The sequence below is a fragment of the Saccopteryx bilineata genome, chromosome 1, assembly GCF_036850765.1.
Source record: "Saccopteryx bilineata isolate mSacBil1 chromosome 1, mSacBil1_pri_phased_curated, whole genome shotgun sequence".
NCBI lineage: Eukaryota > Metazoa > Chordata > Mammalia > Chiroptera > Emballonuridae > Saccopteryx > Saccopteryx bilineata.
In genome coordinates, this window is record NC_089490.1 from 219,354,433 (window position 1) to 219,376,933 (window position 22,501).

At 43.9% G+C, this 22,501-nt stretch overlaps 1 protein-coding gene across 1 annotated transcript in view; it reads right to left on the reverse strand.

Moving 5' to 3' along the window:
• LOC136319464 (pecanex-like protein 2) overlaps positions 1-22,501 on the reverse strand; it is a 286,591-nt gene that overhangs the window by 141,647 nt on the left and 122,443 nt on the right. Inside the window, exons 13-16 of the mRNA XM_066252718.1 lie at positions 19,691-19,862; positions 16,065-16,223; positions 13,746-13,856; positions 12,545-12,636 (exon numbers count right to left, since the gene is read on the reverse strand). Of these exons, the coding sequence (XP_066108815.1) occupies positions 12,545-12,636; positions 13,746-13,856; positions 16,065-16,223; positions 19,691-19,862 (534 nt within the window). The remainder of the gene's footprint in view (positions 1-12,544; positions 12,637-13,745; positions 13,857-16,064; positions 16,224-19,690; positions 19,863-22,501) is intronic.

Genomic DNA, 22,501 nt, shown 5'->3' on the forward strand with positions numbered 1-22,501 from the left:
CTACAGGGCGGGCACAGCTGTGTGTAATTTTAATGGTGCATCTCTTAAAGAGATATGAAGTTTGTAGAACTAGATAAAAAAAAGTGGAAAATAAGCTTGAAAAAAATAGATGGAAGGAAAATGAACTGTATGGCTTATCATCTCATAACTTTCTGCCCTGGGAAGGAAGGCAGCTGGGTGCCATAAACTCTGAAGATCAAACAGAAGGAAACAGGTTTCAACATCAACAGTGGAATCTGAATGTGACTTCAGGAAGAGCTTTCAAACCTTGATGATTCAATAAAGTTACAATTAGGAAAAGAGCATTTCTTTTCCCAAATTATTTTAAAACACCAATATTTTCTTGCAGAATTAAGATCTCAGCTCCCTGGAAGAGAAAGAAGAGACTCTTGCTCAGAGCTTTTCTCACACTTTTATGACATATTACTATTTGAACAGCTCCACAATTTACACGCCTCCACCCACAACTAAACAAGAAAGAAACCACTCAGAATCATTTCACAGAGTTAAGATTTGGGGTGCAGGTGCCCCGTTTTGTATTCCTTTCTCCTTATTCTCGCAATTACTCTCTGGGCTGTTCTGTTCAGTTGGCTTCTGCCTCTAGGGCCTGGCCCCCACCCTATAGTCCCCTCTAGCCCCATTCACAGAGGGCAACCATGAAGAACAACAGTGAGACCCACTAGGGCTTTCTAAGGCATTGGGAGCCCCCAAAAGCCAAGCTTCTTCTAGAAGGACTCAAAGACAGAGGAAGAAAAAAAGATGCATTTGAGGATGTTTTTATTTTCATTTTTATTTGGGGATAAAGAAGGGAAAACTGGCATTTGGGGAGGAAGAGAACAAAAGATTTAACGGGAGCTTTTGAGAGAAAACCATCCAAAGCGCTTGGCTGTTACTGAAGGAGTCGCCGTGTTGCTCCCACAGCACCGTTGCTACAGAGAGAAGCAGAAAGAGGATAAGACTGCCTGACACTCGCAGTGGGTTATTAAACCAAGCTTTCATATTTTAAACATAAACATATTAGTCTTTAACCCATTGAATAGTGAGTTTTTTTCATGCTCACTGACCCCCAGGAGTGAGTTGTTTTTTTTTCAAAAAATAAAATTAGTTCCAGTTTTATTAACTTAAAATCATATTTGTTTGATAATCAATTTATGGAAACAAGAAAAATATACAATTGCCTTTTTTTTTAATGTTGCCTTACACATGTACCATCATAATCTGGATGGTCAGGAGGCACGAGGACATACATGAACATTCATACTGCTGAAAGGGTTCATTTTATTTTATATATACAATTGATTTATTATACTCCCATACACACATATGCACACAGATGCACAAAAGTAATATATATATTAGAAGGAGTTGGTTTTAAACAATCTCTCACCCGTCAATAATGAAGTATATATCAGGAGACACTCAGCTTCAAGATTAACATCCCTAATTGCTTTGAGACTGTCTCATGGGCGCCTGAATTAGAAATGATAGGGATTGATGAGTGCTGGATTCGTAAAGCTCCCACAGGTTCTGAAATATTTTTAAGGGGTAGAAATAAAAGTGTCTAATCGTCCTGCAATTCTGCGGTAGCTTTCAAATGCATCTGGGGATTCTCTTGAGAAGGCACAGGGAAGTTCAGCTTTGAATAAAAGCACTCTCTAAAGAGAATCTTAGTTTCAGCATCCTTTTTCTCCCCCTTAGAAACTTTAGACATCTTTTTTTTTTCTTTTAGACATCTCTAACAATGGGATCTGTGCATCTGTGGATGAACTGCTGGTTTGGTTATGAAATGAATGTAAACACACCAAATTCTCACATTGCTGTGCCCTTCTTAACAGGTTCACACACTTTCTAAGAAAAAATGAATCAATGTTTCTTAGTCCATTAGACATAAGGGCATTTCCGAAATCCAAGTTTTCACACCTCCTAAAATAAGAACTAGATCTTATCACTTTGACTCTCATCTAATTCTCATTTCTAGGTTTATTTTTGACATGAGTCTCATCTTTAAGTACAAGGAGCTCTGTGTTCTTAAAGTGCCAGAAATGTAGTGAGTCAGATGTCTCCTAGTCCTTGCACTGGGTGCTCTGCTTGTAATCTGCAGAGAGCCTGGGTCATCACATGACCAGAACTTGCGAGCATGCACTGAGCATGCTCAGGACTAGCCCAGCCCCTGGTGCTTGTCCCTCACAGACGCTGATATCCTCAGGGGACCCTAGGGCTCAGCACCCAGTCCAATTCATAGTAGGTAGTCATTAGGTGTTTAGTAAATAAATGATAATCACTTTAACAATTATGACAAATAAGCCTTTCCATTTACTAAAAGTAGACATCTCTTATTTCATATTCTTTGTCATTTTGGTGACAAACACCCTATGTTTATGATTCAAGAAAATAGTTTACTTTTAGGAACAGGTCCTGGAGAAAAATGAGGTCAGAAGTTAGCAAGGGAGACTGACAGGTACCATTCATCCAAACCTTTCTATATCGACATAGATAAATACAGATATACACACATAAATATGTATATTTTTGGAAAACTATTGACATTTACTTTCCTTGTCATAGTCTTTTTCTCAGTTACCTGTATTCATTGAACACAAAACTTTAGTTTTTTGGGTTTTTTTGTATTTTTCTGAATTGGAAACGGGGGAGGCAGTCAGACAGACTCCCGCATGCGCCCGACAGGGATCCAACCAGCATGCCCATCTAGGGCATTGCTCTGCCGCAACAGGAGCCATTCTAGCGCCTGAGGCAGAGGCCATAGAGCCATCCTCAGCGCCCGGGCCATCTTTGCTCCAATGGAGCCTCGGCTGTGGGAGGGGAAGAGAGAGACAGAGAGGAAGGAGAGGGGGGGGGGGGTGGAGAAGCAGATGGGCGCTTCTCCTGTGTGCCCTGGCCAGGAATCGAACCTAGCACTCCTGCACGCCAGGCCGACGCTCTACCACTGAGCCAACCGGCCAGGGCTTCATTGAACACAAAACTTTAAAGAACACCTTTGACGTAATAGACCCTGGACTTTTTACAGGATATTAAAAGGAGCATGTATAACCCATCCTGGAACAGTGAGGATCTCATGGTCAAATTGGAGTGATACAAACATGCACAAACAACACTCACAAGACCAGTTCATCGCTTACTGACCACTCTGCAGGTACTACAACTTACAGGGAAGTTCCCTCATTTTACACGTGATGAAACAGATTTTTACTTCACTAATTATTACAGTGAGCATGTGTATTTTCCATGTAGAACTGATTACACACAGAAGAAGTAAGTAGTGAGCAAACACCAAAAGGACAATTTATCCGCAGGAGTTTGGAGAGAGAGGAAGTCCTTCTGGCTTGGCTAGGACAAGCAACCATCCCCTGCACAAGAATCCCCACTGCCCATGCGCCAGGCTGAGAACATTCTGTTCTGCCCACCCTCGCTCCCCCGATCTGTCAGTCCAAACTGGACCATCAATGACTCCTCCCAATATTGATTTCATGACACCTCCTGGATTTGACCAAAACCTGAGTCCAGATCTTACTTCACTCAACAATTGCCACTTATATTTTGAACAACTGGGCTTTTGTTACTCTTCTTGTTTATTTTCCCCAAACCAGTGTCAATAGCAACTGTCAAAGTCAAGTCATCCAACTCAAACTTACAGATCATGACAATCCAGCATCAACTGGGTTTAGAAATCAGTTGTACAGAAAGCGCTAGCTGCCTCATACCCTCTATTCCAGCAGTTCTCAACCTGTGGGTCGCAACCCTGGTGGGGGTCGAACAACCAAAACATAGGGGTCGCCTAAAACCATCAGAAATACATATTTTATTTAAAAATGTATTGTATAATAAATTTGTATTTCCAATGGCTTTAGGAGACCCCTGTGTTTTGGTCGTTGGACCCCGCCGGGGTCGCGACCCACAGGTTGAGAACCGCTGCTCTATTCCTTCTCCCCCACTTGTGATGACTTCCTCTCTAGCTGTTCACAGCTAAATGACTTGTAATGCCTACTCCCTTGCACAGAAACACGATTCTAGTTATCAAATAGAATTGAAGTCTAGTATAATGAAAATACATTAAAATTTGGATTTTATTTTTATTTTCTTTTACTTTTTTAAATATTCTATTTAAAATATTCTATTGGTTTGAGAGAGAGAGAGAGAGAGAGAGAGAGAGAGAGAGAGAGAGAAAGAGAGGCAGTGGGGAGGAGCAGGAAGCATCAACTCATAGTAGTTGCTTCTCATAAGTGCCTTGACTGGGCAAGCCCAGGGTTTTGAAGCAGGGACCTCAGTGTTCCAGGTTGATGTTTTATCCATTGCGCCACCACAGGTCAAGCAAAAACTTGGATTTTATTTTTAAAATTATTCCTATTAACATTATCACCATTATGTGCACCACTATCATAACCATCAACTACGTTTGCTAATAATAGTCACCAGTACTATTAGTTTTTTTATTGCAGTGTAAAAATTACAACTGACTTGGTAGCTTGAATAACAGAAAGGTATGATCTCACAGGGTTGTGGGTCAGGGGTCCGGGCACGGCATGACCTACCTCTGCTCAGGGTCCTGCCAGGCTGGAATCTCAGTGTTGGCCAGGGCTGTGACCCTACCTGAGACTTTGAGAGGTCTTCCAAGCACACTAGAGGTGGCAGAATTCAGTTCCTTGCCCTTAAGTCCCCATCTTCCTGTTTGCTATCTGCTGGGGTCCACTCCAACTCTGAGCAGCTACTCTAAACCCTTGCCAAGTGGCCTTTCCATGGGCAGTTCAAGTTCACAATATGGCAGTCTTCAGAGCCAGCAAGGGAGGGGACTCACTGCTTCTTCTGCCACTGACCTCGACAGTCTCCTTCAAGGGCTTGTCTGATTCAGTCAGATTCATCCCAGTCCCACCCCTTTTGATTAACTTAGTCACCTGATTAGGGATCTTAATTGCATCAGCAAAATCCTTTCATCTTTGCCAGATAATGGAACTTAATCACAAAAGTGACATCCCGTTATACTTGTAGGTCTGGCCTACACACAAGGAGCAGAATTTATGTTGAATGGATACACCAGGGGACAGGAGTCTTAGAGTGACTTTAGAATTCTGCCCACTCATCATTTCATGAGATCCCTTGAGCTAGACACTTCATATACATTACCAATTTAATTTCACTTACGTCTGACAACAATTCATATCAGGTAAGTATCCTAAATACATTTTATAACTGAAAAAACAAGGTATTTTAGCCACATGTCCATCTGTACTTCACACTCACCACTGAAATACAGATTTTGATTTTTTTTGTGTGTGTGACAGAGACAGAGAGACAAAGAAAGGGACAGATAGGGACCGACAGGCAGCAAGAGAGAGAGATAATAAGCATCAACTCTTTGTTGCGGCACCTTAGTTGTTCATTGATTGCTTTCTCATATGTGCCTTGACCTGGGGGGGGGAGGTTACAGCAGATCAAGTGACCCCTCGCTCAAGGATGCAACCTTGGGCTCAAGCTGGTGAGCTTTGCTCAAACCAGGTGAGCCTGTGCTCAAGCTGGTGACCTCGGGGTCTCGAACCTGAGTCCTCTGCATCCCTGTCCGTCGCTCTATCCACTGCGCCACACCCTGGTCAGGCATTTTTTTTTTATGTATTATATGAAACTGTAATAAAGGGCAAAGGAAAACATACTTGGGAAGCATTTTAAAGTGAAGTACCACAGATCTGGGAGCTATCTTATTTGCCTGTGAACTGTGCTTCTGACTAGAATATCTATTTACACTTCAAGTATGTGAGAGACGAGGGTACTGAGTAAGGTTAAAAACACACCAGGCTCTGGCTGGTTGGCTCAGTGGTAGAGCATTGGCCTGGCATATGGAGGTCCCAGATTTGATTCCTGGACAGGGCACACCATCTGCTTCATCTCCCTTTCCCTCTTGCTTCTCTTTCTCTCTCTTGTCTTCTCCCCTTCTGCAGCCATGGCTCGAATGGAGTAGGTTGGCCTGGGTGCTGAGGATGGCTTCATGGCCTCTGCCTTAGGCGCAAAAAATGGTTCTGGTTGCAACCAGAGCAAGGGCCCCCGATGGGCAGAGCATCGCCCCCTAGTGGGCTTTCCAGTGGATCCAATCGGGCACATGCAGGAATTTGTCTCTTCCTCCCCTCCTCTCACTATATTAAAAAAGAAAGAGGCCTTGGCCGGTTGGCTCAGTGGTAGAGCGTCGGCCTGGTGTGCAGAAGTCCCGGGTTCGATTCCCGGCCAGGGCACACAGGAGAAGCGCCCATCTGCTTCTCCACCCCTCCCCCTCTCCTTCCTCTCTGTCTCTCTCTTCCCCTCCCGCAGCCGAGGCTCCATTGGAGCAAAGATGGCCCGGGCGCTGGGGATGGCTCCTTGGCCTCTGCCCCAGGCGCTAGAGTGGCTCTGGTCCTAACAGAGCGATGCCCCGGAGGGGCAGAGCATCACCCCCTGGTGGGCAGAGCATCACCCCCTGGTGGGCGTGCTGGGTGGATCCCAGTCAGGCGCATGCGGGAGTCTGTCTGACTGTCTCTCCCCGTTTCCAGCTTCAGAAAAAAAAAAAAAAAAAAAGAAAGAAAGAAGAAAAGAAAGAAAGAAAAGACACAAGATCTGAGACCTGTGATGTGTGATGCTAAGTAAGACACTTAATCTCTCCGGATCCTATTTCCTCATTTTCAAAAATCAAATGAAGGGGTTGGACTAGAGCAGTGGTCCCCAACCCTCGGGCCATGGACTGGTACCAGTCTGTGGGCCATTTGGTACCGGTCTGCAGAGAAAGAATAAATAACTTAAATTATTTCCATTTTATTCATATTTAAGTCTGAACTATGTTTTATTTTTTTTAAATGACCAGATTCCCTCTGTTACATCCGTCTAAAACTCACTCTTGATGCTTGTCTCAATCACGTGATACATTTATCCATCCCACTCTAAAGGTCGGTTCGTGAAAATATTTTCTGACATTAAATTGGTCTGTGGCCCAAAAAAGGTTGGGGACCACTGAACTAGAGGACATCTAAGGTCCACCTCAGTTCTAAGACTACCCTAGAGCAATAAGTTTGTTTTACATCTGTAATTAGATTTTAAATCCTGAATGCAGGGGTGATGCCATTATTTGAGCTGCAACCCTGCAGTACCTAGAAGAACTCAGGAAAACTCTCACTAGCAGTTGTTAATAAAGCTTGGGAAACACTAAATTATAATAATGTGCCTCAACCTCTAGATCCCCTGCCAGCAATAAATCTCTTTGTAAGGGATGATAAAATATGGAAGTCACAGACAGACAGAAAGCCCAACTAATTAACTAATGAGACAGTTCTCCAGGGAGCAAATATTTGGTTGTTTCTGAATATCACTATTAAATATGAAGTCAATGAGGAAGTCCGTTTAGATGTTACTTGCTACCATCTTGGACGCGTCAAAGAGAATACAAAATTATCAGAGGAAACAAATTATCACCTAATTAATATTCCAGAGAGCAAAATTAACTTCCAGTCCCACAATCTGTCTTTATCAAGTGAGAATAACAAAAATAAAGAACATAAATAGAGATCAAGATTCATAGAACAGCATCCCCGGCAAGGCAGCTGACATGCTAAAATTGTTCATGGGGGCCCATCCATCCATCACAGTGCAGAGATAAGAGGAAAAAAATCAATCCTAGCATTGCAAAGAGTAAGCACAAAATGAAATCAACAAAAGCATCTCTAAGGAAGAAACAGAATCATAGCTAAGGTAAGTGTGTCAGACTGAAGACTGCAAGCCTTCCCTTCTTCCTAAGGAACCCCTTGTGCATTGCTCACCTCATCCCATTTACAGCATTTAATAGGCACTGTATTTCAGAGTGGAGAGTCCATCTGTGCCTATTAGGAACCTCAGGATTTACAAATGAGAAGGGAGAAATGCAAATGGCTCTATTTTTACCAAAAGACATTGCAAAATATAGACAGAACATTAAGAATCTATAATAACAGACCACATTATTTCCCGCAAGTGGTGCTTGTTCTATGCTGAGCAAGGGAAGTAGTACCACTCTGGGATGTAATAAACCTTTTCAAGTACCCCAGTTCTACCTGGAAAAAAGCATATTGTAACACTTAAGTAAACTCCAGAGCCTCTGAATGCTCATTCCCATCACAGAGTTAGCAATGTGCTCTCAGAATGGAATCTACTTACTCTGATTCAAGTTACTTACACCTAGAGCATGCCATAAACAGAAAGGAAAGTTAATAAACAAGTCTCTGCTCAGGATAAAGAAATAGATTTTATCTTGTGGGCCAGCTCTGATTGGTTGGGCCTAGCTACCAGTAGTACTGTCTGGGCATCTGAGGCCCTCTGACTTCAGTGAACATGATGATCAACTAGCAATGTCTGGTCTAAAGATGAGAGTCAGACTTGGAGGGGTGAGCAATGAAAAACATCTATCTGGCCATTAGATAAGAAACCCGAACTTTGTCTTCTTGAATACCAGATTCTTCAAGGGTTTCTAAAACCCCACAAGGATTTTGTGAGAAAAAAATCATTTCATCTTCCCAGAAGTATATATTACTTTTGATAATATTTGAGTCATTGGTCTGAGCACTCATGGAGTAATGTGGGAAGTCAGTGGCAATTTTAAAGATTTTTTAATTGATTTTCGAGAGAGGAGAGAGAGAAAAAGGGGGAGAGGAGGAGCAGGAAGCATCAATTCATAGTAGCTGCTTTTCATATTTGCCTAATCTGGGGTTTTGAATTGGCAACCTTAGCATTTCAGGTTGAAGCTTATCCATGAGTTAGTAGTGACACTTAAAATTTTTTTTTCCCCCATGGATTTGAGAGATAGAGGAAGGGAGGGGGAGGGAGGGAAAGAGAAAGAGAGAAGCATCAACTCGTTGTTCTACTTAGTTGTTCTATTTAGTTGTGCACTCATTGCTTTTTTATGTGCCCTGACCGGGGATCAAACCATGACTTTGATGTGCCAGGACAATGCTCTATTCACTGAGCTTCCCAGCGAGGGCCTAGGAGTGGCACTTTGTTTTCTATTTTTGTGTGTGTGCCAGAGACAAAGAGAGAGATAGATAGAGAGAGAGAGACAGACAGACAGACAGACAGACAGGAAGGGAGAGAGAAGCATCAGTTCTCCATTGTGGCACCTTAGTTGTTCATTGATTGCTTTCTCATCTGTGCCTTGACTGGGGGCTACAGCTGACCAAGTAGGCCAGCGACCTTTGGGTTCAAACTAGTGACCTTTGGGCTCAAGCCAGTGACCATGGGGTCATGTCTATGATCCCACCCTCAACCAGTGACCCCACACTCAAGCTGGTGAGCCAGCAGTCAAACCAGCAACCTTGGGATTTCAAACCTGGGTCTTCTGCGTCCCAGATTGACACTCTATCCACTGTGACACTGCCTGGTCAGGCATGTTCTCAACATCACTGATGCCATCAGCTCACCTATGGCACTCAATGCCGAGACCAGCTCAGCCGTGGGCATGCATGAAAGGAAGGCGCTGCAGGATTGAAGAAAAGACATACACAAGACACCACATACAGAGAAAGATGGGTACAGGGGACTCCCAGCCTCTAGGACTGAGAGCCGGATCACTATAGCCTCATCGAATTTATTGGTCTCTTTGCTCATTAGGTAAATTAACAGAGCCTGGGTTCAGGTACATAGAAGGGTAGTTAACCAATGTCTTTCAGGTATGTAAAGAAAGGCCATTGGGATCAATTGTTTTCCTTTAAACAATCTTTCCAGTGCTTGCAAGGGCAGCGTTCTGCCCCCGCAGGACCCAGCATTCCAAAGTCTACACAAAAGACTTGTCTCAGGACCACAGTCTAATTCCCAGCCATTTCCCACAGCTCAACACCTTAGAGCTGATACCTTCTTTTTACGTAAGTTTCTGCCATGGAGACATGCCCAGTGGATCAAAACTATACCCTTCTAGCCTGGCATTCAAAATTGTCTAATTTGATGAATCCTGCACAGATACCCAATCTTCTCTCTTACCATTTCTATAGGTTCATTTCCTTTCTGCCTTTTCCACCTGCTGTGGCCATTCATCCCTAACTTGGATGAAAAGGTTTCACATGCTTAACTGTGTTCTCTACAGTGAAGTTCTTAGCCCAGTGATAAAATTTTCGAAGGGTAGACTGGTAACTACCTTCTCTGGCTGATTTGATCTTTTCTGCCTATCCACACAGCTAAAGAGAAACAACTGACATTTTCTCCTTTCACCTCTCTCTAGTACCTGGCCGAGTCATTTCTAAACAAATAAACACGAGCTTACTACCAGCAAACGTGAACTTTCCAGCTCTTCTGTCAGTTACAGAGTTTGCATCAACCAAAAGTATTTACATCAGATGCTGTTAGCAACTCAGGGTTGCAAAGAAGGTGAAGGTGAGTGAGGCTCTAATCCCAACAGCAATCATAAGACAGGAAACTGGCTTTCCCCTCCCATTCCATGTCCAGTAAATATTCACAAAGAGAACAGGCAAATTCACACTGGGAACCTAGGAAGGCACTGGTGCGTAAGCCACAGGATCTGAGGACTTCATGGCAGGTCTTATCTTACAGGTGGGATGAGTCTGAAAGAAGCTTTTGAGGTCTGACACAGGACTCCAACTCCCGCTCTGCACTTGAGAGAGAGATGTATTGAGGAAGCAAGCAGGAAAAGATCTTGCTAGTGACCCCCTGCTGACATCACCTAAGTCAGAGGTGGGAGGGCTGGAGTCAAAGTGGCCACAGGGCTGGTAGGCAAGGTACTGTAGCTGCACACCTGCACACTGGCAGTGTTTGGGGAGCCCCACTGTCTCAGAGACAGCAGGCTTCCTCTGGTCAGATCATGGGTGGGATGTTGGAGCAAAGAGGGTGAAACTCAGATAACCACAGTCCCCATTATTCCATTCTCTACTGGCTGTGACGAAGCTTTCTGATAGAATTGACTCCATCAATAAGACATTTTCTTGGGAAAAATTATATCTGAACTGGCAGCATATTATTGGAACATGCTCAGTTACGTTTTCTTCTTTTCCTTTTTTTTAGACTTGAGGTAATTCTGAAGCATTGACCAGGATGCCTTAAATTGTTCTGACAGAAGGCAATTCGATTCCTACTTGGCTAGAAGTCAGGGGTCACACATCTACTGTCCATCTGAGCAGAAAGGTGACACAGATACAGCAGGTGGGTCAGGCGGGGTGTACTGGGACCTGTGAGGTGGGGAGATGTGACTCATTAGTCACAGTCTGTACCGAGTGAGAATGTGGGAATACGGGCCCAATGTTGCCAGAGCTTCAAATTATTTAAGAGAACTTGGAATGTCATATTTTATAAATGGCCTAATTTTAAAATGCTGTCTCTGTACTAATTTCAAACACACAGAAGCCCAAAAAGAAAACAAGTCTGTGGACTGAACAGAGACAATAGTAGTTTGTCAAAGAATATCCTGGGAAGACCATGGCTCGGAGGCTTAGTGTATAGAGTCATCCCCATGTGTGAGGTCACGGGTTCAATCCCTGGTGAGGGCACATACAAGAGCACTCACTGAGTGCACAACTAAATGGAACAAGCGGAACGAGTTAATGCTTCTCTCTCTCTCTCTCAAATCAATGGAAAACAGAAAAAACAAAACAAAACAAAAAGCCTGGAATGATGAGATACCGGTGGTTTCAAACATTAAATGCATGGTGTCCACAAAGTCAGGAAACAGCCAGCCTTCTAGCTGAAGCCTGAGAACAGACAGCAGGTGCTTGGCCCGCCCCCCATCTGCCCAGTCCCCCAACACGGTGCCTGGACCCACTCTCTCCCCCCTCTCACCTCCCGGTCTTCAGACATGTTTGTGATGTTCTTTCTTCACTTTTTTCCATTTCAGATAGTAATTGCTTACTTTTTAATATGAAAGACAGGACTAAGACCTCTCCAACACTCTCTCTCTCTCTCTCTCTCTCTCTCTCTCTCTCTCACACACACACACACACACACACTTCACCTTCCCCCTTCTTCCATTATCGATAGGACTATTATTCATATCATTACAAACACTGAATATGATTCACAGTGGAGCCATGCAGGTAACTGAGTTACATTTCTTTCCTAATGCACCTTTTTGTTTTCCTACAGGTAACGCTTACCTCGTTTTAGCCTTCCCTGGCCAACAGCAAGGTTTGTGCTTTCCTGTCTGGACAAGCCTCTAGTCCACCTGTTTGCTAGAGTTCAAGTTGTATTGCTATCACGGCCTTTCCTGTGCTGTCTGTCCCTATGGCTTTATGCTACTCCACTGTCCTTTGAGTGCTACTTGAGGAAGAAGTAAAGGCAAACTCACCATCCTGCTGCCAACCAGGTAGAGGAGTCCTCCTCGTGTCATTAACTGATGGTGCCAGAGAGACACCCATTGAGGGACATCAGGCCAGGTGGGCTTTGTGGCCAGGGAAAATCAGGTGTCTTCTAACACCATGAAGGCCTACCCACTGGGCCCTAGAGCACTCAGACTCCACCTCTCTTACAAATGCAGAGAACATCGGCTGACTTGGCATACTCATCGATACAACGACAGTGAGGAGGAAGGGGGAGCCATCCTCACACCTACCTTCACGGCGCTGAAGCATAGCATGTGGAGTGCAGCAGCGGCGGTGGCACTCCGAGCCACACTGGAAATGGCCGATGTCATCCCAGAAACAGCTGCAACACAAACAGCAACAGTGCCTTTCTAGGTGGTAGCCCTCACAACCAGCAAGTACAAGGACGTCAAGGAGGGTGGTAGCGTACAAACACAAAATGCCTTCTGAAGGGCAAAAATTAAATCTATAGGATCAGTGAACAGGCACCAGGCGATGTCAGTGTGAGGAAGAGACCTACTCTTAACTCTAGATTCAGGAGAAAAGCTCTTAGTGAGAATCCTGACCACATTCTTAGAAGACCATGTTGATATATCAGTGTGCAGGTGGGGGACCTTGCTCACAGTTGAAGGTGCTGGCCAGGACAGACGTCCTGGGCAGTGATTTGAACAGAAGGAAGAGGAGAGACTGAGATAGAGCTATGGATATAGATACGGATAGATAGGGAGACGGAGTGACAGCAACAATGGTAGAGAGGGACAGACAGGACAAGCGTCCCTGTGAGGGGTGTGTGTGTGTGGTGATATAACTGATCACCTACTACACTCTGGCGCTTTATGAATAGGATGTCATTTTCTCCTTACAGCAAGAGAGGAGATCAGCATGTATGTTTCCTTTTAGAGAAGAGGCAGCTTTTGTGTGAAGCAATCTGTAAAGTGCCCACAGAAGCTCTAGGTGTGCTGTCACTCGCTGTCGTCTGAGTCTCAACTGCTTAGCAAAGAGTCACAGTAATGGTGTAGGGACACAGACAGCCTGTCTGCACAGGTGCACACTCACAGAACACACACATGCAATGTCACATTCACATGCTCATGTTCACACACTCTCAGACATGTTCAAGTACATATACACACACTAACACTTATTAACACATATGCAGACACATGGTTTTCCCCAAAATGGTCAGAAGCGCCTTAAACCTATTCCAAACCTCAAAGATTCTTCTCTTTCCTGTTTCCTTGCTTGGCTTTACCAAGCATGGTGCAGCCTATCAGTTTGGCTGAGGGAGTCCAGATGGACCCACCATCACTTGACGCGCCCACTGGAAGCAGTTTAAGAGCCCAGGACAAAGAAAACCTAATTGTCCCGGCTCTCATTCCAGCCGGAGGCTAACTAGCCCTTATTGGAACTTTAGACCCCTTTATAATAGGAAGAGAAAAACGTAAGACTTACCAGAACCTCCAAAAAACAGTATGTCGATTTGTTCCAAAAGATAAATGCAGAAAGTGTTAATCTGCGGGAAGAGCCCAAGGAGGGAGATTGCAGGGAAGCAATATACAAACACTGAAAGTGAACGGACAAAAGTGACAGTGAGTGTGGGGGGGCCGTGCTAAGGTCCCCACTTCGGTGGCTTCCCAAACCCCCTCCCACTGCCGCCCACCCCACCATCCCGGAAACTGAAGGACAGTCTATGGCTGAGCCGAAAATGTGCTGGGGAGGGGGGGCGGACAGGAAGCTGCTCCTGAGGCAGAGGCCAAGGAAAGGGAAAGGCCACAGACTGGCCCAGGACCACGCAGAGACCTCCGAGATGCTGACAGCAGCCTGGTCTGCAGCTCACAGGAGCCGACATGGACTTGAGACAGATGAGGGAGGGGGAAAGCAGACTGGGAAGATGGCAGGAACCTGCTAAACCTAAGGATAGCAGTTAGGGGGCCCCACCTGGAAGGGAGAGGGTGCAACAATCACTTGGTGAACCTGTCTCCTTGAGTTGCTGAGAATCCTAAACATTCCAAATGTCACCTGGAGACTCAGAGTTCAGCCATGACTCCAGACCCCACAGGTAGACTGGTGATTCACTAAGAAAACTTCACACACTGATGGTGGGTCACTGAAGGGCCTGTTTCTCAGGTGAACCAGGCACCTGGTAGATAAAGGTAGCCCTGCCACTTTCCCAATCCATAACCATGAAATTGGATAAAACACCCATGTGCTGTAATTCAAACTTTCAGAGATTTGTTTGAGAAAATAAAATGGAATATAGCTGCATTTTATAGCAACTTACCTACCATTCTCTTTCTCAATTCAATTTATTCACTGAATCACACTCACCTTAGTAATGGTGTAATATGTCTGTGTCTTCCTGGTCAACTCATTTTATTGCGTAGAAAGTCCACAAAGTTTGATACTGCTAATCCTTTATTAAACTAAGGAAATTTTATTTCAAACCCAATATGCCTACATACTGAAACTATGTCCCAACACTACTCACAGACCACAGTCAACAGTGGGAATAGGGAGGGAAGAGAGAAGAGGCTGTTATCGTTATTGCTGAAAAACCAGAAATTGCAGAAATGAGAGATTTGTGTCTCTTTCTCTTGCTAATTGTGGGTTTCAAGTCTGTATGGGACTAATCCCTCTACAACAGGACCAAGGAACTGTTCCAACTCTGTGCAAGTAAAACATGATGTAATGAATGTCGCTGTAATAAATGGGCCTTCACTTGGTATTAGAGTTGTATTTTGATACATGCAGTAAATATATTGTACTGTGGCAAGATGTTAACTACAGTCACGTGCCATATAACAATATTTTGGTTAACAAAGTACCACATGGTGATGGTGGTTACCATCTGGCTGAGGTGCGTACAATGGAATCACCTAACAATACACTCTTCAGAGTATATTGCTTCGTTAAGCTGCACCTGACTCAGTAGGTTTATACTTGTTCATATGGAAAATAATACAATAATTAATAAATAATGATGTAAGAATAAACTCTATTTCACATACTCACATGCTAACCTACTTTTGCCCCATCCTGTATATTGCAAAAATCTAGAACATCTGTGAATAATACACTTTTCAAAGTCAGAAATAAGATACAAATATTGATCTGTTAGACATAATTGTATAAGACACAATTCTTTTTTCAGTTTTTGTAAATGGAATTAAAAGGTATAAAAAAGAGAAATTTAATTATAGAACATATAGTTATGAGTATCAAAATTTTAATCCATATAATTTCAAGGTAATTGATCAGTTTTTCTTTTCTTAACTTTGGGACTCAAACCCTGGCCATGAAAACTGTGTACTACGCTACATCCTTCCTGGCCAGGAGAGGGACAGAGGGACGGTGCATTGAGATTTCATTTGTTCGTTGTCTCAAATGCTGTGTGTGTGACCAAAACCACAGTGAGATTAGAGAACTAGAGGGAAAAGGATGGGTGAGATATAATACAATACTAAAGGTGGGAAAGAATTACAGACAGTTCTGCAAAACATGGTATAGAACGTTCTCTGTGAGAAATACATTAGTCAATGAAACCAAAATGATGAGCAGAGAAGAACTGGAACTCAGTGAAGGCGTGAAGTGATGAGAACTTGGGAGCCCCGACTGAGGAGGTTCTGGCCGCGGCGCAGAATGAACCCCACTGAAGCCAGAGGAAGAGGAGCAGTCACCAGGGAGCCCCAGCTGGAGAGCCCCACAATGTCAGGGGCTGGAACACCAATGCCAGGAGGTGGAATGGGAGAAAGGTAGAGCCCCATGTCATACCTGTAAGGTTGCAGGTCACATAAATAAAAAGCAGCTGCAAAGCTTGTTGCCTTGGGACAGTTGGAAAATTATATTTGAAGCTGTGAAAATTTTGTCCTTTTTTCCAAAAGTAAAAGATTAAAAAAAAAATAAAGGCCCTGTGGTTGTTGGCAATTTTCCCTGTGAACAAAAACTTTTTCTTAGCATATCATTGAAAGGGTCTATAACTTTCCCTCACTTCTTCCTTACTTCTCATTTTCCCTACTCATTACCATAAATGCAGCAACTTCTGGTATGGTTCCATTTATTTTCTAGGAAAAAAATCTATAAATAAAAATATTGTAACTTGCTCATTTCTTTTGTTGAATGTGAATAATAATAATATGCAGTACTATACTTGTAGCTTTGGGAAGAAAGCATGCAGAATTAAAATAACATGGAAATAAACCCAAACCCATGCAGTTGATGTGAATGCATACACAGTGTCTCAAGTGTGCCATATCTGTGTACAAAATAATTGTCCCAAAATCAACTACTAAGCTCAGAGGACAAGTCTTTCTATATGATGTAGAAATGTGAGTTCTTAGGGTGCAGAGGAATGACCCATCCCAATAACTGTTTACAAAACTTCTACTATCTCCAAGGGTTACATTATTGGAACTATATTATTGTAGGTAGTACATTTTGGTCCTAATGACAAAAATATAACAAAAAACTCTCAGACCTGAAAAAGACCACAAAAGCCACTTGACCAAGAACCCATCCAGTGCACATAACCTTCTGACAACTGATGGCTGTCTCACCTTCCCTCTCTTCCATGTCAGGGAAGTCCCTGCTTCACTGGACAGCCCATGCTACTGCTGGACAGCTCTAAACAATTTTACAGGTCTTCCTTGTGGAGAGCTGTAATCCACTGGCCATTGATTGGGACTAGTTATTGCGGTTACAACAGCAGAGAACAAAATCCCTCAACCTTCCATCTGATAGCCTTTGATCTGAAGCCATCGTGTTAATATCTAGCACCCAAATGTGTCTTCTCTTGGGTGGACACCCTCTGTCCTTTGTCCCATGTCCAGACCCAGGTAGCCATTGTGGCTTCAGGACATACTAGCTTTGTCACCTCCTTCTGAAACAGAATACTAAGACCTCCTGGACTTTCTCATCCAGAGGATAATTCAAAGCCAGCCTCGCTCCCAGGCTTTTGCTGAAGTTGCCCAAATGGAAAGTAATCAAACCTCAGCCCAAAGGTTACCGGCCTCTGCCTGAGTGCAGGAAATGAGAGCTGACTACAAAGGTCTTCCACCTCACTTCTGGAGATAAAAGAGAATTTTCCTTATATTGACAGAGATGTGCACAGAGGAATTCTAAATATAAATAAAAGGAAGAAGTCATGAAGACTATTTCCCTCAGGATTCCTTTTCCTTAATTCACTGTCTTTCTTCCTATATGGACTCCTGTCCAGTTCCTGCTCGCCGCTCCAGCCCTTTCCTCCTTCTCTGTTGTTCTGTTATCAGATGTTCTCTGCGTTCCTCTGCTAGCGTTATCTATAACAGGGGTTTCTTGTCTTCTCAACCTGTCCAGTTTCCGTTTGACTCATCACCTTCTGCCCCTGGCTTGCATTCAGCAGACCCTGGGTGTTCCTCACTCCCTTTCTACCCCTCTTCCTCTGCCGTTTCTTCTTCCATGGACCGGTTGATGGTGCTAACCAGACACCACGGATAACAGGGGTGACAGAAAGATCACCAACAGGAAGGAAAGGCTGGTCCTCCCAAGTGTGTGGCATCATGGCCAGCAGCTCTGACTACTCAGCAAGAGAGATGAGCTAATTTATGAGAAGGTAAAAATGGCTGAAAGTCTTTCTTGGGTTGTGTGAGTGTGTGTGTGTGTGTGTGTGTACCAACCAACATAACTTCAAGTAATATAAAAAGTAAAGTGAAAAGTATTAGCAGGGTAGAAATAAATATTCTGCAGCCAGAGGGAAGACTATTGCCTGGGAGTCTAATCACAAGGTCAGTTCTTGTATCCTTCCAACAAGTGTCTAATTCCTGATTGAGCTCAGAGACTCTCTGACACCTGGTGCCTAACCCTCTGGGACTCAGAAGCTGCTCTACTCTTCACTTGCTGTGATAGGAAGCGAGGTGTTGAGGATGCAGTCAAAGGTGGGTTTGGGTAGGCAGGTGGAGGGCAGTGAATATTTGGCCATCGATGCAGCAGGAACGGGGAGCTAGTACTTGGGAAGGAGAGTCAGAATGTGGAATGTCTACTACAGTTTCCAGTGATAAGGAGCTCACAGAGAACTGATACCACATCCAGGGTCCTCCAAGTCCCACTGGAGTGATTCAGGGAGTGTCACACGGGTTGGAGAAAGCTCAGTGTGGTTTTCACAATCTCCTCTAAGCAAGACTGCCAGCCGGCAAGCAGCAGAGCAGGGGGTGGCATCTCAGGTGGCTGCTCTCTGTCAACTCCTTTGGTCACTGTGATCTAAGTTAACGTGTGTGTACATCTCCGGATGTCATCACAAGAATTCTGAGCCCTGCAGGCCAATATGGAGCAGTCTCTCTGTGTACTAATAACAATAATAGTGAATTCTTGGTGCAAGGCACTGTTCTATATACTTAAATATACTAACTCATTTAAAACTGGCAACAAGCTCTGAAGTGGTACTATTTTTGTCCCCATATTACAGTTGAATTTTGCTCAAGGTCACACAACCAGTACAGTGGCAGGGCTGGCATTAACACAGCCAGCCATCTGGCTCGAGTCAGGGCTCTAAGCCATCCCAACATATAGTTCACTTGTGTAAATGGGGTTTTTTTTTTTTTTTGAGAGAGAGAAGCAGGAAGAGAGAGAGAGACAGGAACATGGAGCTGCTCCTGTATGTGCCCTGGTCGGGGAATCAAACCGGTGACCTCCGCGCTGCGGGCGGATGCTCCAACCAAGCTATCCAGCCAAGGCTTATTTTTATTTATTTAAAGAGATACAGGGAGAGGAAGGGAGAAAGAGGGGAGTGGGAAGGGGAAGGGGAAGGGAAACATTCATTTGTTTTTCCACTCAGTCGTGCATTCTTTGGCTGCTTCCTGTGTGTGCCCTGATCGGGATGAACCCGTAACCTTGTCATTTCAGGACAATGCTCTTAACTGGTTGAGATAACTGGCCAGGGCCTAAATGGAGTATTTATGTCAAACACCGACTAGGCCTCAAGGCCAGCAAAGTGTACCAGAGAAAGGCTGGGTGACCAGCCTGTCTAGGACTCTACTCAGACTGAGAACCATGCCTGATCAGGTGTTACCAAGAATCTGTGTCTTGGGGCTGTGGCTGTGGCTGCCACCCAGATGGCAAAACCACCCCCACTCTGGGGAGCCCCACTGACACCCCACAACAGGCACATAGAGGCCAGTCTTCAGATATGACAGCAGTGTGAGTTCTCGGTCATGGATGTCAAAACCCTTCAGAACCATCCCCAGTTGGATGCTCTGGGCTCTGGCCCCCAGATGGTCTTCTGAAGGTGGGCAGGCCAAGAGGAAAACGCACATCTCTTCCTCCCATACCCAAGTAGGGAAGTGTCTCCCATTAGGGAGTCTGAAGATAAAGTGAAGACAGATCTTCTGTCCTCTACATTCTGGCACTCATCCTCAAAATGAACCCACCTGTCAGGAGGTCCCTAGCTGACTGCAGCGATCCTGGAGAGAACAGCTTCAGGCCGTACACAGTGTAGGTGGGGAGGTACCTGGCTTTGGCCCCTGCATCCAGAAGCAAAATAAGGCCACACAGCACACAAAAGTAGACTGGTCTGCTGTATGTGATGATTTGGTTGTGTCCCTAGAAAATAAACACAATTTCAGAATGGCACCTTTTATTTTGATTAAGTAACAAAATCCTCATAGTGAGTCATTTATCACATGTAAGACAATTTATACCATAAAACTCATTCTCTTCCCTGCCCTACCATAATTCATACACACAAAACACTGGAAAAAGAAAAGAAACTTGCTTATTCTGGCAAATAAGAATGAGACTATCAAAAAGAATGTTATACTTCTCAGACTCAACAGATTTACCTGAAATTTTAATTACCATCTTTGGATACTATCTAGATCCAATTCAATGCTTCCCCAACAGTGAAACTTCAATTTGCAACATTCATTTCACATTAAAAACTAATTTAAAGCATTATTTGCTCTACATAGTCTACCTTGAGCTTCACTATTAATGAGAAAGAGAATTGTAATTTGAGGGCTATATTTCCTTATGTCTTAAAAGCAAGACAATGAAGGTGCAAGTTATGCCTACAGAGCTCGCAGAAAATGTCCTAGTAGAGTGCTGTGGAATAACATAATTAAAAAAAAAACTTGCTCGTTCTGGCCAGTGGCTCAGTGATAGAGCATTGCACAGGTGTATGAATATCTGGGGTTCGATTCCCGGCCAGGGCACACAGGAGAAGCACCCACCTACTTTTCCAACCCTCCCCCTCTTGCTTCTCTCTCTTTCTCTTCTCCTCCTGCAGCCATGGCTCGATTTGAGCGAGTTTGCCCCGGACACTGATGATGGTTTCATGGCCTGTGCCTCAGACTCTAAAAAATGCCTCCAGTTGCAATGGAGCAAGGGCCCCAGATGGGTAGAGCATAGACCCTTAATGAGCTTGCTGGGTTTATCCAGGTCTGTCTCTACCTCCCCTTCTCTCACTAAGATAGATAGATAGATAGATAGATAGATAGATAGATAGATAGATAGATTAAATAAAAAACTTGCTATTTATATACTTTGCTCTGAGAAGGACCCAAAACTTACACATCTCATCTTAGCACTTAAAATATTATGAGAAGTAGAAACAGTTTTTGTTTTTCTCCTTGGAAGGACAGAAAAAGATATAAACAGAAAAATTAAGAAAAAAGATATAACATCAACTATCCAGGGCAAAAGCCAAGGAAGATTCCTATCTCACAAATCGATCTACAATTCATATGGCTGAGGAAAATTAGTTAAGGGAGAATAACCTTTGCAATCCATGAACTACTTTGAGTATAAAAAAGTAAAGATGAAAACGATATGGTTTTGGATGTGAATTTTTAGTCATTGCCTTGAACATGTTATATTTAGAAATGCAATTTAAATTGCCACTGCTTCTATAATAGAAATAGCCCTATTCTGAGACCATCTTTTAATAGGAAGGCAACAAGCTGTCCGTGGGGGCTGGCAATGCTTGGCCCTGAGTCCAGGCTCAGTCTTCAAGGAACAGTTGCACTCTTATGAAATTTCCTTTTGAATTCATCTAGGTCATAGATTAATGGATGTGGGAATACTTTCTCTGCCTTTAAAAATTGAAACTAAAGCCCAAGTTAAAACAATGCATTTATTATCAAATGAATAGCAAAGTTCATTGGTTGGTACAGAAAGCTATTCAGTATACAAATACACAAGTATATGAGACAGTTTCTCAAACAGACACTTCAAAAACAATAATTAAATAGCTACCTCCCACTTGTCCTGATTCTTCCTTCTACAAAAAGGTTAAAAATAGTTTCTATGAACTGTAAGTTTTTGGCCTTGAACACGATTGAAATATCATCTTGGATCTGCCAAGTCACAATTTATTTATTGGGTGTGGGGACACTGTCTTCATATTTGTGATTTATGAGACAAAGTCTGAGGCTCCCGTAGAAAGAACCTGCCCTCCCCACACTCACACTTCACCTCACTTCCTGTTGTAATCCCAACAGTATTGCTGATATATAGCATATAAGTCACCTTTATCTGCCTTAGTTTCTAAGAACACTCAGTAATAAACTTTCCCTGCTCCCCTGATCTTTCCCTCACAGATGAATCAATCATTAGACTCCCCCCAGAACTGATTTTTTTAATAGAAAAATTCCACTCACTCCTCCAGGCAAAGTCTGATCACAATCTTTTAAACCTTACTCAACTCTTTCCCAACTGTTTTTAATCTTAAAACACACTGGGGCACACTGCTGATTTCAGCTGGGGGGCTTTGGAGGCTGTTTCACAGAGCTGACTGATCTACATGTGTGTTTGGCTTCCATCACATGCCAACATTGACACGTTGACAATTTCATGTCCAGGCTGGGAGAGGTCAGAGAATCTATCAAAGCCTCCAGAAACCCCCATGAAGAGTGTTGGGGCATGTGGCTAAGGGGCCGGGCCCTTCTCTTTTCTCAAAAAAGTGTGCTGAAAATGTTTCACACTTGTGACGAGTGCAGCTGGGCCTCAGAGGGGACTGCACGGGGGCTGTCCACAGCGTGGCCATGCACCCCACCCTGTGGTCAGGTGGCCGCAAGAGCCAGCGTCAGGCTCTGCAGACCAGCTTCCCTGCTTCACCTTCCCCAGTCCACAGGGGTCAAGAGCTGCCTCACACCATCCGAGTTCACACACGTTCCTGTCCAGCCACATTCAAGGTTTGGCTACTTCTGATGGAGGGTATGAAACAGCTCACGTTCCCATCC